The sequence below is a fragment of the Lampetra planeri genome, chromosome 9 (genome assembly GCF_965212315.1).
Source record: "Lampetra planeri chromosome 9, kcLamPlan1.2.h2, whole genome shotgun sequence".
Lineage (NCBI taxonomy): Eukaryota > Metazoa > Chordata > Hyperoartia > Petromyzontiformes > Petromyzontidae > Lampetra > Lampetra planeri.
In genome coordinates, this window is record NC_136115.1 from 11032402 (window position 1) to 11049902 (window position 17501).

The following is a 17501-nucleotide window of genomic DNA, read 5'->3' on the forward strand; positions in this document are numbered from 1 at the left end:
TTGAGTACGTACGCATGGAGGGGGAGTTAACCCAAATGCGTTCGCTTGCATATGGGGGGGGGGGGTCTATTGACAATGTACGCATAGGAAACAGGGGGGGGGGGGGGTGAAGCCTCGATAATAATTTGTCTAAGTTGCCTTTCAAATGAGCCACAGTTCAGTTTCTTCAGCTGTCAGACAACAAGTACTAGCGGGAGAAGTGGCACTGTGGGAGAGGTGTCACTTCGTGTGCCACCGTGCCCCTGACTGCAGCTGTCATGCAAGCTCAACAGTGAGTCTGACATCGTCTGGGGGCCTGCCCCGTGGGTGATCACACATCCTCCAATCTGGCCTCTCTCCACACTGCCACTGGCTCGAGATTTTAGCTGCCACGGTGCTCTGTTCGTGCTCCTGCTGCTGCTGCTGCCTGGACTTCAGTACTAACACAGGTCTGTACATCGGTCTACTGTTCCAGCAGATGTTCAGTCGACGCACTTTATATAGAGACGAGTTCACCGAGTTTTAATTGTGTTTTAAGATCATAATAGACGTGTTTTTGAATAACCAGTCAGGATGGATAACACGGTCAAATATAACTGTACAAAGCTGTGTGTAAAGCTAGGCCGATATTTAATGAGTGGATTAAATATCGTCCGTTCTATAGGATTCGGGGGGGTGCAGCAAGCTGTATGTACGCAGGTGGGGGTGTAAAAAGTACGCGTGTGTACAGGGAGGATTGAAGTTGTCAAGTATTGACACATGTTTGCATACGTACTAAATGGATGGCCCCTAATCGTATTTCATCAAGGGCACCAATTGCTCCGCAGGGTATTTTGAAAGGCACGTAGATATGATCATAATGCACAGATATCTCTTGATAAATGTGAACGTGCTCTTGTCGACTTTTACATTTTGTGGGTTAAATTGATGTCCATGTTCCATCTAGCCAACTAAATAAAGCAAAGTAATTCAGACTGCACTGGACTGCTGGCTGTTCACACAAGGATTGAGACACATGATATTGCGTGATTACTCGGGTTACAGCTTGGGTGCCCCACCAGCATTCCACTTTTGTGATATTCAAGGTCGGTGTAGAGGTGTTGCCGCATGTTTTTAGTAACTTTAAGAAATGTGAGTGAAAAGGAGATGCTAAAGCTGCTGTTAGGGGTACTAGGTGTAGTTGGGAGCTACATGGTGCTAATGTAATAGAGCCAGCCAAAATGTTTACTCTAGAATCACAAATTAATTAATTTCATAAAATGTTTACAGCTATAAAACTTAGAAAACATTGTAATGTTAAGATGTGTGCGTAGGTAATAAGTATGACTTGATGTGCAGGTATGGGCTGTGCGATAACACAGATATCGTGAGGGGCAGCGTGGTGATGATTGTCTACATGCTGGGTACAGCATTTGAGAATGTTACTTTGCATTGGTGAAGTGATGTACGTTGTTTTGTAATTGTTAATCTTCTTGGAATAAACACAAAATACATCTGAAACGGTGGCCCCCACGCCTCGTTGTTGATGTAATCAGAATATTTGTTTAGACTCCAGGAAGAATGCAGTTAGCTACGGAACAAAGAAAATAGTACAAGAACTGATACGAGAGTAAGATAGAAAAACGTTAAGCAAATCACTAAAACATATTAGACTCCTCCCCCCCTGATGTTGATAGACTCCTCCCACTCGCCCTCATCCTGAGATGTAATCATGGGCCAAGGTTAATGAAATCAATCTTGATTTGAAGATTTCGTGACTGCAGGAATCTATACTCTTTGGTTCTTTCGATAAAGTCACGGAGGTGGCGGGTTTAATGACACATCTTCTTAGGTTTTTTCGGTAAAGTCACGTAGAAAGTAAAATAAAATAAAAACAAAAATCACGACGTTTCGGAGGCAACACAAGTCTCCGTCATCAGGTGGGACCGTCACAGCCAGATTAGCTGTATCAAGTGATAAAAACAAAAATCACGACGTTTCGGAGGCAACACAAGTCTCCGTCATCAGGTGGGACCGTCACAGCCAGATTAGCTGTATCACTTGATACTAAGAAGATGATTCCTTGCAGTCACGAAAGCTTCAAATCTAGAATTAATGACACATTTATACAGGTAGGAACAACAGTTCCACCCTGCCCACCAGGGATTATTTGTCTGTCGTGCATGGCCCCGCTCCCATCAGAGCCCTCCCATTGGCTCGGGGGCGCCGACCAATGGGAGCGGTGGGTTGAGGTTGGTAGAGGGGGGGGGTAGTGGTGGAAGGGGGCACCGCAGCGACTCAGGCCAATGAGGAGACGGGCGATGTTTCATTCACAAAAGGAAACTGGGGGAGGGTGGCTCCATTCATAAAATGGAAGCCTTGAAAATAAAAAAGCGGATCTTTTTGCCTAGTGTTTCTTTCAACTTTCCCATCCTTAATGTGATTCAGTTGGCGGTGGGAGGGGTGGGGCTGGGTAGACAGGGGAGGGTGGGGAGGGGCTGGGTGGGGAGGGCTGGGTGGGAGGTGGTAGGGGTGGGGCAGGGTGGTGTGGAGCTGGTCACCCCGTGGTGCCCTTATAAAAAAAAAACTCAACGTTTCACCTACACACTACACTATATACGACACGATACACTACACTTATACAGGGAGGAACAACAGCTTACACACTGCCCACCAGGGATTATTTGTCTGTCGTGCACGAATGCGCTGTCCAACCAAGTTCCTACCTGCCCACTCCGAAGGAACGTGTTATACTGTATTTACGCGATCTAACCCAAAATATACTGTACTATGGATAATATCCTTACAGAAGTATAAATTGCACTTGTACATAAATGCCTGCAGATGTGTCAACATCAACTGCAAGCTTGGGCAAGGCAGAGTAACAGCAACAGTCCAAGACCACACCAAGGCATTTCACTTTATAATGTAACTATTGAAACATGAGTACTATTCATAATAATAAAATTACCTATTTAAAAAAACAAAATATATATTTCTTTAAAGTTGCTAAGCAAAGGCCCCAAATATCAAGTGGACAGCAATTTATACAGCAATATCATAGTGGTAATAGGTCAAAGTCAACACGTTTCTTCAATTGAGAAAAGTTTTAACACCTTGGAGAAAACAGAAACTTGTTTTACAGGCAGTACGGTGGTTAAACAGTATGGACCGAATCCTCAACATGGCCACAGTAGCTTTGGTAGTAGCGATAGCGGACTGATAATGAGCAAGTGACTGGTTTATTTTATTTTATACCTACGTGACTTTACCAAAAGAACCAAAGAGCAAGTGACAGAAGCTCATGAAATGTGTAGCCCTGGGAGCCATTCGGCTCTTGAATCGGGTGCAATCGCAACAAACAAAAAACAAAAAAACCAACAAAACATCTTAAAGTGACTATGCGGAAAACAGAAAAATCCAGAAAAAACTGCAAAGTCTTCCAGAAAAAAAGCACCGTACACCAACGCTGTGCAAAAATCCCAGTGGGATGCAAGTCAAACAACAACATCAACAACCACAGGCGTGTGTGGGTTACTGGAGATGTGCATGGAAGTTCAGGTAGTCCTCTACTTACGATGGAGATGCGTTACGACGACCCCATCGTAAGTCGAAAATATCGTAAGTCGAAGGTGGCCTAGCCTACCCAGGAGTCTTAAAGAATGTTGATAATTTAGCAAAACAGAGCAATTTACAATACAGTACTGTATAAACTATATACTGTATGTATTTATTAATTACAATACTGTATTGCACAGTAAAATGTAAAGTAAAAAAACCAAGGTAAATTCTTAGCCTACCTATATTAACTGCAATTTAACAGAAAGTTTTTTTCAGGAAACAATCCTATCTGCTATAAAAACTATTAACATGCATTGAACGTATCGTATCGTGGTAACCTTAAAATGAAATCGCTAAAGCTACGTATCATAGTGTAGTGTATAGTGTAGTGTATACATGCATTGAACGTATCGTAACGTGTCATATTGTATTCTACTCACCAAGATTCTGTCCGTCGTCTGCACACTTGAACGATGTTAGGTTGTTGATGGCAATTTTGTCGTATCGCTATCGCCATCGTAAGATCGAAATATTGTAAGTCGGACCCCGTCGTAACTCGGGGACTACCTGTACAAGCAACATACTTGTATTGACATCTACTGGTGACTTACTTCATCGCTCTGCAGGTGGGAAACTTGCCCCTGTGAAGATGTATTGCATGGTCCACCAATCCCCAACCTTCAGTGTGCTGAGGATCACAGCTGTGTGCCATTGTGTACGTCATGTTGTGTTTATCGGGGGTTCGACCCATTATGTGCTTAGGGGCCGTCCATAAATGACGTCACGCACCGAGGGGGGGGGGTAGGGGGGTCAGACATTTGTGACTATGTGTGACGATGTGTGATGATGTGTGACGAGGGGGGGAGGGGGGGGGTTTGAGAAATGTGACGTCACATCAAAATGCACAACTTTAAAACACGTTCCTTCAGAGTGGGCAGGCAGGAACTTGGTTGGACAGCGCATTCGTGCACGACAGACAAATAATCCCTGGTGGGCAGTGTGGAAGCTGTTGTTCCTACCTGTATAAGTGTAGTGTATCGTGTCGGATATAGTGTAGTGTGTAGGTTAAACGTTGAGTTTTTTTATAAGGGCACCACGGGGTGACCAGCTCCACACCACCCTGCCCCACCCCTCCCACCTCCCACCCAGCCCCTCCCCACCCAGCCCTCCCCACCCAGCCCCTCCCTACCAAGCCACTCCCCATCCTCCCCTCTCCACCCAGCCCCACCCCTCCCACCCCCAACTGAATCACCTTAAAGCTGGGAATGTTGAAAGAAACACGAGGCAAAAAGATCCGCTTTTTTCTTTTCAAGGCTTCAATTTTATGAATGGAGCCACCCTCCCCCAGTTTCCTTTTGTGAATGAAACATCGCCCGTCTCCTCATTGGCCCGAGTCGCGGCGGTGCCCCCCCCCCCATCACTAACCCCCCCCCCCTCTACCAACCCCAACCCACCGCTCCCATTGGTCGGCGCCCCCGAGCCAATGGGAGGGCTCTGGTGGGGCGGGGCCATGCACGACAGACAGACAAATAATCCCTGGTGGGCAGGGTGGAACTGTTGTTCCTACCTGTGTTGCGTGGTAGAAAAGGACGCTGAAGCTGGTCGTGTAGGGGCTGACGCCAAACTGTTTATTAGGGGCTTACGCCTAACTCGGGGGAAGGGGTTAACACGAGGGTTATTAACTAAGCTCCCTAGGGGAAGGATACTGGGAGTTCCCTACACCCCACCAGGCTATCGGGCTCTTCCCACAGCACTGACCGAGGGTTCATACAACTCGGCCAGCCGGGTAAAGCAGCCCCCTTTAGCCTGGCTCTCTACCCTCTATCCCGGAGCCCCCTACTCCCCTACCACTCACTCCTCTGACTCCCGGCGAAGACCCCGTCCACGTCACGGGTCTCCCCTCAAATACCCCGGGGGGCATGACGACACTTTACCCTGACGGCATTCCCCCGAGGCGAGTGTGACCTGACGTCAGCACTCCACTCCTCAACACCTGTATAAATATTAACTTAATAACATTGTTATAACAACACATGGGAGAATGGAGAAGCATACATTTTGTAAATTTGTTGAAGGATTGCCAAAATCGCGTGGACGGCCCCTTAAACACGTCATTCCAAATACTCCTCGGTTTTTTCGGTAAAGTCACGTCGGTAAAAAAATAATAGTAAAAAAAAATAATAATAAATGAAAATAACTCATTTATTATTTTACTTTTTATTATTTTTTTTACCCAAGTGACTTTACCGAAAAAACTTAAAAGTTATGAATCCTTGCAGAGTGCAGCGCCACATTAAATACGCACTACAATGACAATAGTTTAAAGTGATTTGAAGCATGTTTCATTTTCAAAATGAAAATGTGTGTTTTTTTTGGGGGGGGGAGGGGGCAGAGCTTTGTGACGTCATATTTCAGGGGGGTCTGACTTTTTGTGACGCCGTGTGACGAGAGGGGGAGGGGGGGGGTCAAAAATCGTCCAAAATCGCGTGACGTCATTTATGGACAGCCCCTTAAACACGTCATTCCAAATCTCTAGAGCCCTGGGCTGCTTGGCACAATACGATGCAGGCAGGATACGGGAATGATGAGGTGGGTGGGGTCATGAATGGAGAGAGGTCACGTGTGGGAGGCTCCCAGAGGCGACTAACAAAACGACGCAGAACTTTCGCACGTCCGCACTCGACTTGTGACCAGCACAGCAGCGAGACGTCTCCTGCCTGCACTCCCATCAGCCACGAGCCATACTCTCTAAAGGTGCATACTGAGATACACTCACGCAATGCTTTTGTACGGTCACTTTACTAGTTTACGTGCCTCTTAATTCTTAACCAATTCGTTGCAAAGATGCTCATGTAATTGAGGAAAGTGGCAAGTACATTTATAATTGCCTATCAGTTTACCAGTGTATGACTCTTGATTCTGGCAATGAAATATACATCTAGTTGCCAGGCCACTGTTCTTCATGTTTTTTTTATGATAACGTGTAAATACTTGCAATGCACGTGATCAATAAACACGAACATATACAGTACTTGGGGTTCGGGTGCAAAGTTCAGTCTGCTACCTGCATTACCTGTGTGTTAGATAATGCATTGTTGAATGTTGTACTAAGTTCACGTCAAAATGACCTTTGCAAGTTTACAGATTACCATTGCATAGAAGCTGTAAATGTGACACATGGGAACGCCTCTGAGAGCAAAAAGAACAATGATGTATTCTAGGAACAACACGTTCGACTTCAGGGCAATGATAATGGTAGAACGGACGCCAACAACAGGGGCTGTTGGCTAGCCATCGAACAAACACGGTCTCAAGTCACTTATATCTAGATTGAAAACTCATTTCTTGAGAACTGCTTTTTGTCATTAGTTGTATCTTAATTTGGAGCTTTCGTGACTGCAGGAATTACTCTTTGGTTCTTTCGGTAAAGTCACGTATAAAGAGAAAATAATAAATTAAATACTAGCATACGACGTTTCGATTGCAACACAAGCAATCATCATCAGGTATAAATGAAACAGAAACACAAATCTAGTATACTTAGAAATGTAATGTAATACAACAGAGTCGGATAACATAACAGTCAACACCCTACCTGGTTGATTACGTTCTTCCTGAGAATGCTAAATTATATGTCTGTCTATATGTCTCTGGTTCTGTGTTTTATCTCTTTCTCAAATTTAGCATTCTCAGGAAGAACGTAATCAACCAGGTTGGGTGTTGACTGTTATGTTATCCGACTCTGTCGTATTACATTACATTTCTAAGTATACTAGATTTGTGTTTCTATTTAATTTATACCTGATGATGATTGCTTGTGTTGCAATCGAAACGTCGTATGCTAGTATTTAATTTATTATTTTCTCTTTATACGTGACTTTACCGAAAGAACCAAAGAGTAATTAGTTGTTGTCTTTACCCCGCACCTCCAATTAACACGGTTGGCTACGTACGGTGAGAAAGAAGTTCAACATACAACAGTGATTGCACGTGCCGTACGTTGAACCGTATATTGGGATGTTTGGAGTATCTGGAGAAAACGAGATGCGTGCGAAGGGGGTAACACTCAATCCCCGTACACATGGAATACAGGTGGAAATGAATCCTACTTGCTGTACTGCCATCGTACCCCGGTAATCAACGAAATTATTACCTTGACCCCCACGAGTCGGAGGGCAGACTCACGAAATCTAGTTCTGATCCACCAACCCTCGCCTCCAGTGCTGGATTACAGGCCCCACGTACAACATAGGCCCCAACAGTTTTTCAGAACATTGCAAATTACACACGGTATCGTAGTGTAAGGCAGCAATGCATTTATTGTGTCTCATTTGGCTGTCCATAAATATGCAGATAAAAATTGCAAACTGGTGTTTGCATCTGACCGAAACAAATGCTCAGTAAATGGCTGTTGGCTGGGTAGTGGTTTGTGGCAGAGGTGGGACAAAGTCATTGTTATGCAAATCCAAGTCGAGTCGCAAGTCATCAAATTCATGACTCGAGTCTGACTCGAGTCCAAGTCACATGACTCGAGTCCACATCTCATAGGTGGGACAAAGTCATTGTTATGCAAGTCCAAGTCGAGTCGCAAGTCATCAAATTCATGACTCGAGTCTGACTCGAGTCCAAGTCACATGACTCGAGTCCACACCTCTGGTTTGTGGTGGAGCAATATTAAGGCTGCGGATTGAAATTATGGTCAGGACAGTACTCAGAAGATGCAACTTTTAAGGTAAGAAGAAGTGGTAATCCTACAGGGACAAATCCTGGCATGAGAATGTAGAATTTTCACTACTGGCTCACGGTCAACAAGAGATGGGCTCCTACCTAGTACACTGTATACATAATACATGATGTAACACATTATGTATTATGCAGTTATGAATATTTTTTTAAAGTCAGATGACCACGTCTTAACCTCTTGCATTCCAATGGCACATTATGCAAGTTATAACGAGGGGCCTATGCGAAGGGGTATGAGAAAAGTGTTGTGCACTTTTGGCATCCTGTACAGTCTATTTTGCATCCTGTTTAGTCTAGAACTCTAGATAGGCATGTGCATCGTATTTAAAATCCACCGCTCGGTGAGGGCCTCCCCACGTTGCGTGGGTCAGGGCTATTTGACCACCAGCACTGACGCTGGTCAGTGCTGGTTGGTGAAGACGTGGCAGCCGAGAATATAGCAAGCACGCGAAACTTTTAATGTTTGGTTAGTAACGTTAATTCTGTGCTCTCCTGTTGCCTCAGTGAAATGTGAAACAGGTTTTGCCCCATTCCTGGCCAGCTCCGATTAGCACTGTTGGCTTCGTACGGTACGAACGAAGTTCAACAAACATACAGCTGGCTCAACAAACTTACCGTAATAAGTAAAATGTACAAAACAACCCCAGGCTGCTGTTTACGCGAGGGCGCGCCAACGATGACTCCGCCGTGGAAACATGGAACGGGGGGGGGGTCCCATTGGCCCTGCTGAGAGAAGAGAGCTCAGCGAACGTTGTTGCATTATCCACAACTAGATTGACTCTGTATGCCTCGTCTTACAAAAATGTAGATTCACTGTTCTTCTTCTTGGTTCTTTCGGTAAAGTCACGTAGAAGGGAAATAATAAAATAATTTCTCACTATTATGTTTTATTTTTATTACTTTATTATTTCCCTTCTACGTGACTTTACCGAAAGAACCAAGAAGATGAATCCCTGCAGTCACGAAAGCTTTAAATCGAAATTTAACTGTTCTTGTTGTTTTTATATTCCAGACGATGGGAGAGGAAAACAGCAACGTGGATTGCCAGCTTTTTGGCGAATACAAAGGCATTTCCTTCCCTACCAGTGTACAAACACCAGAAAGCCTGCAGTACTCGGAGGATTTTGACGTGCGTGACGATGACGTCTTTGTGGTGACTTATCCCAAATCAGGTAAATATTTACATTTTATACATGAAATCAAATGGCAACACTGCCGATTAGACTCGGCCCGTCATCTCTCCAGGGTAAATAAAATGCGTGCAGCAGTGGTTGTCCCTCGCTCAAAAAAGCCCCTGCCATAAAAACGGGTGAATTTATTCTGCATTTTGCTGAAACTAATAGAGCCTCTTCTTGGTTGTTTAGGTAAAGTCACGTAGAAGGGAAATAATAAAATAATAAAAATGAAACATAATAAAATAATTCTCAGGACGTTTCGGCCACAACGCAAGCAGCCATCCTCAGGCTTTGCGTTGTGGCCGAAACGTGAGAATTATTTGATTATGTTTTATTTTTATTATTTTATTATTTCCCTTCTACGTGACTTTACCGAAAGAACCAAGAAGATGAATCCCTGCAGTCACGAAAGCTTTAAATCGAAATTTAATAGAGCCTCTCAATTAATTTGCAGACACCTCATACACGGCCCTGGATGCTCATTGCTGGGCACAGAACACGTGTCCGTGGCTCCTGTAACAATTCTCCATAACGGTCCCCACAACATTGGCATTCCCTACACCCTACACACTGATGCCAATCCCTGAACCCAGCTGACCGGGAGTAACCCCGAAGCATGAAGAGAGGGAATTGGTGGATAAAGATGAGGGGGCATGGTTCGAGATGTGAAGATATTGGTGGCTGGGTAGGAGGAGATAGGGATGAGGGGAGAGGCAGTGCCAGATTAAGCTAGTGCAGGGACTGTAGCATATGCTATAAAGGGGCCCTAAATTAAAAAAAAACATGTAAATATAAAAAAGTAACTTTGCATAGTAAAGTAATTGTATTTTTTCATTTGCTATACAGCCAGATAATATGACAAATCGCTAACCTTAAACACCCAGTCGTTTAGTTTGGGGCCCTTGAAAGTGCGGGGTCCGTAGCCACATGTAGCTACTTTTGCTATTAGGAGAATCCAGCACTGGGGAGGGGGAGAGAATGGGAGAGGCGGCCGTGGGGATTAGAGGGGTCGTCGGCAGGAGTGACGAGAGATGAGAGAGTTGTGGATGGAGAGAAAACTGCAGATAAGGAAGGGTGACAGAGAAGGTGGAATAAAAGGATTTGAGCCCTTACCTGTCTCTGCATATTGGCGAGGAGAGTGCCCATTACACTCCCATGCTAGAGGCTACCAGGTGTATTTCTCGAAGGGCAGCTGAGATTTGAGCTATGTTAGAGTAAACATGAAAACAGAAAGTGGTCATCTCTTTTGCTGAGCTAGTGGTGGAAAGTAAGCATTCTTATGTCTGGGGGAGCAGTCTTTCGATAAGTCTACTTCTGTTGATTTCCTACAAAGTGTTTCTCCATATATCAATCCCGAAGCAATGATAGAATGGGAAAACCCCAACTTATTACTGAAAATATGTCTAATATAGCAGTGTCATTCATGGAAATGGCATCTCAAAGCGCCGTAATTGTTTTAAGGCACTCAGTTTTTTGCACGGAGACCCAGGAAACCACAGCCATGATTTTCATTCAGACGCTGTCTTTCCGACAGACCTGTTATTCACCTGAGGACGGCTGCTTGCGTTGTGGCCGAAACGTCGTGAGAATTATTTTATTATGTTTTATTTTTATTATTTTATTATTTCCCTTCTACGTGACTTTACCGAAAGAACCAAGAAGACACAGCCATAATGTGAAGGCAACCGGAAGCAGTGCTAACAGTTACCAAAACTCTGTGGGGCTATATCGGTTATTTTGGCCAACGACGTGATAAACGCATCACACTCATTACAATATCACATTCACATTGCCGTCATATTTGAGCAGAATAAGTGTGCCTCGTTTGTTGTTTGTTGTGTCACGAACGCGTGTCACTCACGTGGCCAAAAAAGGCACCACATGGATGCAGGAGATAACGACGCTGATTGTCAGTGGAGGAGATTTGACTCCAGTAAAGACCATACCGAGCTGGGAAAGGGTGCCCTGGGTGGAGAACATCACTGGAAAAGGATATTTGGAAAACCGCCCCTCTCCACGCCTGATCTCGACCCACGCACCATACTCCATAGCACCAAAGAAGCTCAAAGAGGGCAAGGGAAAGGTCAGAACTTATACGCAACACCACCACACAATTTCTATTGCCTCGCTTTTTTATTCAAGATATCCAATGACTTGAACGCCATTAGCTTGTCTTCTTGGTTATTTCGGTAAAGTCACGTAGAAGGGAAGTAATAAAATAATAAAAATAAAACATAATAAAATAATTCTCACGACGTTTCGGCCACAACGCAAGCAGCCGTCCTCACCTGAGGACTCACCTGAGGACGGCTGCTTGCATTGTGGCCGAAACGTCGTGAGAATTATTTTATTATGTTTTCTTTTTATTATTTTATTACTTCCCTTCTACGTGACTTTACCGAAAGAACCAAGAAGATGAATCCCTGCAGTCACAAACGCTTTAAATCGAAATAAAAGCCATTAGCTTGCTTTACATTTAATTCTTGATAAATAACACTGGTCAACACACTTTTTCTTGCATAAGGTATTCCAACGGTTCAAATGTAATTTTGGGGTGCTGATTCCAAATCTGGCATCACTTTTTGTCTATCACATCAGGTTTTTAAGATATCAAATATTGCATTTTCAATAAAAACTGCAGAAGAAAAATATTAAATAAATGTGGATATCTACATATAATTATATTATAAACACACTATCCTAAAAATACAGCACCATATTTTAACACTAAAGCAGTCACTGACTCGCAACAACTTGCAGTCATAAGTGACAGAGTTAATTTCTGGTAAAATCAATGAAAATGGGGTATGCCGATAGCATAAAAATGATGTTAGAGAGCAAATCTGGGATCAGATTTGGAATCAGCACCCGGAAATTAGTCTAAAACAGCTGCAAAAGTCCAGGCCAGAATTTTTTTTTTTGTTGACCAGTGTAATCCAATCTCAGAGGTCCTTATATGGTTATAACATTGATTAAATTGATTCATCTGTTTGAGATGTGTATGGTAATTCACACCTACTTATTTGTCTCTGTATTTTAGGCCATCTATGTTACTCGCAACCCGAAGGATGTTATGGTGTCAGTTCATCACTTTTCAAAGTTTGCACAGTTTCTTGCCGATACGGGAACTCTTGAAGAATGTTTCCACAATTTTGTGAGCAATAAAGGTTTGTTGCATTCAACTCTATCAGAATAAATCAATATATACAGGCAGACCTCGCTTAGCACTCAAGGTGGTTTCTGGGATAAATTAGCGCTTATTGAATGAGTGCCGAAAGCGATCATATATGGGGATGCTTTCCCGATTGTGTTGTTTCTTACATATAAGCAAAACATGAGGGCTTTGTTGGGTTATCGGTAGCAGCGTTAATAATACAGATGGTAACCATTATTTAATATATTTTTTTATTGTAATTATAACGTCAGTATGATGTACTGTGCTCACCAGTGCATCAATCTGATGCTCACCCGCCTCGACTCGCCTCATCACTTGCATTTTAGCATCCAAAGTGATACTTTGCCTTGACACCTTTGGTCACTTCTATATTTGAAGCTTTCGTGACTGCAAGGATTCATATTCTTAGGTTTTTTTCGGTAAAGTCACGTAGGTAAAAAATTCCAAATGAGAAAAAACCTAAGAATATGAACATTTGGTCACATTTGCAGCACTAATTCTTGCAGGTCTCTTTCCAGAGATTATGGGTCTAAAATGCTCACCAAAACACGCGAAGATAAGTAAGAGGGAAACCAAGACTGAGTAAAAACACTGGCGGGTGCTGCGTGGCTTAGAGCGTACTGGACTAACATTACATAACAAACACTGCAATAAAATTGGTAACATTTTTTATATATTTTAAATGTTATCGTGACCACGAATCGTGATAATCGAATCGTGGGGAGCTGGTTGGCTCGGAGTGTTTGTCGCTCTCCTTGGCCGAGCAAATGGAATCAAAGACAGCCGCTGCTGCTGCGTGCTTTCACTCGTAAAGATTTTTGGATTTTCTTTTTTTTTCTTAAAAAAAAATGTCTCCAGAATAAAGAGCGCTATAACTAATCAGCGTTCTACAGGGTCGTTTTCACAACGACGTGAAGAATCAAAAGTCTTTTTATTGCATGTTTTAAATGAAGAGATGGGTTCCTGATTGACGATGGCAACACTTATTTTGCATATGTGTAAAATTCAACATTAGGGTGGGCAATTACCACATATTTTGAATAGCTATGTGGTAATCTTGGGGGCTTCGTTAAAGGGATATCTTAACACGGGAACATTCTGCAGAGCCCTTTTTTGTTTGTGAGTTTTTTGGTGTATATTTGGGGGGGGGGGAATGGGGGGAGTTTGACTATGATGTAAATGCGTACTGCATGTATGAAAACCGTTGACATCTCATTGTCTGATGTCTTTGTTATGTTTCCGCAGCTCAATTACAGGGAGGGTCGTGGTTCACCCATGTACGGGGATGGCACGAACACAAGGACGCCCCCAACATCTTCATGATCTCGTTTGAAGGCATGGTTATGGTTAGTGTCGTCAGCTGTAAAGCATCTGTGTTACGTCGTACACACTTAAGTGTCTGTTATCATGTGCAGTGTGTCAAGGCGAAGATCAAAGTGTCTCCCTGCTCAATGGAGCTGTGGTGCAGTGCTCATCTCCATTGGTAGTCGTAAGCTGTGTGTGGTATTTACGCAATGTTATGCTTTAGCCAGTCTATCCTCAAACTGACCACTGTTAACTGTCCTCAACAGGGCACTCATTTGATACACTGTGGAGAGATGATGTGCCAAATAAGTTCCTGATCAGGATGTAAACTTATTTTCGTGAGCCAGACACTCTAACCACAGCAATACTCGAAATGTGTCTAATCTAGGATTGGAAGTTTACCATCATGAAAACCAAATCGTTTGTGAATAAAAGTTGTTCCAATGATAAAAGAAAAATAGCGCGACTCTTAGACAGACACGTGGGGTTTGCACTGCTGTCCCAGGGCCACCTAAGCCAGTGGCAGCATTCCACACTCGTTTGAGTTGTGGTGAGTTGGGGGCAGGGAGACACCTTCGATCTGACGGTTGACGATCCTAAACGAATGATTGTGTCGGGGTGGCGTGGAGCACCTGTGTAGGATCTGCGCGGTAGCGTGAAGCGAATTGCAGACTTCCTGGAGCGCCCACTCAGCGAGTCGGCCCTGGACACCATCGCAGAGCACTGCACCTTCTCCAGCATGAAGAAGAGCCCGATGGCCAACTACTCGCTCGTCCCTAACAAATGGCTAGACCATAATGTTGGAACATTCATGCGAAAAGGTAAAATGTTCAAAACTGTGACATGCAAGATCTGCTAAAGCATCTCCCTGGTCAGTAAAGATATGAGGTGTTGCTCACTTTCGTTGGTGGGACACAGAACAACTATTGCTGTCTTGTTACTGCCAAGTGGTACTTTTGTAATGACGTAGAATCGGTCACGTAGCAGCATAGCGCTGGTTGCTGGCAGGGGAGGGGATCTGTAGCTTACAGCAGCCCTGACTGACAGCAGGCCATGTGATAGACCCGAGAGGGATCTAGGGGGTTACGGAGAGGGCACACCGAGAACCCGCTAGTAGGTCCCAGAAGGGGGCGTGGCCGGGGGCGGAGCCAGGGCACGCTGACAGTAAAAGAGACCCCGGGAGGGGAGCTCGGGGCTGTCGTTTGGAGTGGGATCCCGTCGTGCTGCTGCTGGAGTCTTCACCGTCAGGCAGTCTACCAGCTGTCCTGACTGGGAACCGTAGTTACTAAGTGTTACTGTCAGGCCGTGTTAATAAACAGAGTGCCTCCTTCTCTTATTGTCTCTGAGCCAGTCACTACACTTGGAACGAAAGTCTGATTGGAATTGAATCTGCGGGGTGGGAACATGTAACCACAACACCACTCGGCTAGATAAAGTGAACAAGGGATGTGGATTGTTAATACGTATTGGTCATGATACATCACATTTACATCATCCCTATTGTCAAAGAACCACACTGAGGTGCCCCACAATATGCCATGTAGGTGACTATTATATCCAGCACAACACAAAGAATTTGATATATCAGTGCAAAGAAAAAGATCCCCAAACTTAATTTGGAGCTTTCGTGACCGCAGGAATTATTCTGCAATCGAAACGTCGTATGCTAGTATTTAATTTAATTTATTATTTTATCTTTATACGTGACTTTACCGAAAGAACCAAAGAAAAAGATCCCCCTTAACCGACTTTTGGAGCCAATGTTCTTAGCGAGCACCTGTTTGGGCCAGAACAACAGACAATGGGATGGGTGACCAACACCATGCCTCGCCGCCTTTGTCTCCCTTGTGGCGATATTTGTAGTTGACCTAGGAGGGCCCAGGACTGGCCATGATCAGGAATCAAACTCGAGTCGCCGGGTTTGTAGCCCAGCGCGCTCACCGTTCCACTACCACTCAGTGCAGTCACACAAACACACTTGCGTGGTTTTTGTCATTCTAAATCTTTCCATCTGTTTTTTTTCAGGCACAGTTGGCAACTGGAAAAGTGAATTCACCGTGGAGTTGAGTGAGGCGTTCGATACGGTCTATGCTAAGAAGATGGAAGGCTGCGATTTGAAATTTGTCTGGGACATCGCAGAACTGCATAAATAATGTTTTTATTAAAGCCAGGAGCACTTAACTTTGATCAAGCTTAGTGCTGTTTGTCAAGCTTTTTGACAGATTTCCATTCTGTTTAGCCAGTATAATTTGATTGCATTCATAATTATTTTAATCAAGAAATTATTGTTTAAATGTGCATTATTTTTACATATTAAATAAAGACGTGATAGCATGCTTAAGGGAAAGTTCGCCAATACAATTTGTAATTGTTTGAATAGGCTTATATTTTGTGGCTAATTGCTTTTTTTCTTATAGCGTGGATTGTGATTCTGGTCTTATATATATACTTTTTTAAAGTCAAAAATGGCTTTTTAAAATTGCTTCTTCAAGCAAAATACATTTCTATAGTACTGTATGTGATTAAATTACTCGTAAATGTAATTGTCCTGATATGTTTCTATAAAAGTTAATTTGTTCCAGGCCAATGATTAGTTCTCATTTGCTACTTTCATTTGTTTGTGTATGACTTGTAATCAGTGTCAACCTGTGTTATAAAATATTTCCCACCACCTGTTTAACATTTCCTGAATCCAGTTGTCCACCTTTTTGTGAGACAGACTGCTGCCGGCAATCCGAGTTTATTTTGTTATGGATGCGTTACTTGGCGTGCCTCATGTCCAGGAAAGAAAGATTGAATAGGGTTGCAGTTTGGGCTATGGTTAGGCCTATCCATTGGCTGCCATTAGATTTTTCAAGGGAGCAGTAACTCACAACCTTGGTGATCTCTCTTACAATGACAACAGAGTGCCTTCCAGGCAACTCCTGCAAGCAGATAGTAGACGCGCTGTAACAGGATAAAATGCATCCGCGACAGAATAAATGAAAATTCCTGTTAATACTTTAGGCCCATATATGGAGTAATTGGGCAGGTCTATGCCCATATAAGGACTACTGGAACAGGAATCGACGTGTTTTGAACGATCCAATAGTCGATTGAACGAGAATCGACCAATTTGTTTATGAAACAAAGCTTGATCCATGCTCGAACACATAGGCACATGTCTTCAATATATCATAGTCATCCTTGATCCATGTTTGTTACATGCTCGATCACATAGACCAACATACTCAACATGTCAAAGCTCGATCTGTGCTCGATTGAATCTCAATCCATGCTCGATTGGGGCTCAATCCGTGCTTGATCAGAGGTCGATCTGTCCTCGATCCATACTCGATTAGAGATCGTTCAGACCTCACTCGGCCCTTTTCAGGATTAAAGATGATTGGACAAGTGCGTGCGCACATACATGAACCCATGCAATGCATCGTGAATTATAATAAGGGAACGTCAATTTAAAAAATGTTGGGAAAGTTATTTTACACATACAGATACACACATTTATATTAATGTTTCAATGATGTATCTTCGCTTTTTAAATCAATTTGATAAAACTACATTTAACCTATATATCTTCCAAAAAT

At 43.4% G+C, this 17501-nt stretch overlaps 1 protein-coding gene across 3 annotated transcripts; it reads left to right on the plus strand.

The window, feature by feature from the left end:
* Positions 1 to 103: 103 nt before the first annotated feature.
* On the plus strand, positions 104 to 16601 carry LOC144720668 (sulfotransferase 2B1-like). 3 transcript variants are annotated; one of them, XM_078597603.1, is made up of 7 exons: positions 104 to 271; positions 9275 to 9434; positions 11312 to 11520; positions 12478 to 12604; positions 13858 to 13958; positions 14558 to 14738; positions 15943 to 16601. In XM_078597603.1, the coding sequence occupies exons 1-7, from the start codon at positions 146 to 148 to the stop codon at positions 16068 to 16070; spliced, it is 1032 nt and encodes a 343-aa protein (XP_078453729.1). In that variant the 5' UTR covers positions 104 to 145; the 3' UTR covers positions 16071 to 16601. The 3 variants fall into 3 exon arrangements, with proteins under 3 accessions (XP_078453729.1, XP_078453730.1, XP_078453728.1); XM_078597604.1 differs by having other exon boundaries at positions 173 to 428; XM_078597602.1 differs by lacking the exon at positions 104 to 271 and adding an exon at positions 6067 to 6273.
* The last annotated feature ends 900 nt before the right edge of the window (positions 16602 to 17501 follow it).

Bases quoted from the DNA above. Each gene is read 5' to 3' on its own strand.
- LOC144720668 (XM_078597602.1), top strand. From the start codon at position 6,082: ATGCAGGCAGGATACGGGAATGATGAGGTGGGTGGGGTCATGAATGGA. The intron at 9,435-11,311 runs GTAAATATTTAC...TGGCCAAAAAAG, and splicing joins GGTGACTTATCCCAAATCAG to GCACCACATGGATGCAGGAG. The intron at 12,605-13,857 runs GTTTGTTGCATT...ATGTTTCCGCAG, and splicing joins CAATTTTGTGAGCAATAAAG to CTCAATTACAGGGAGGGTCG.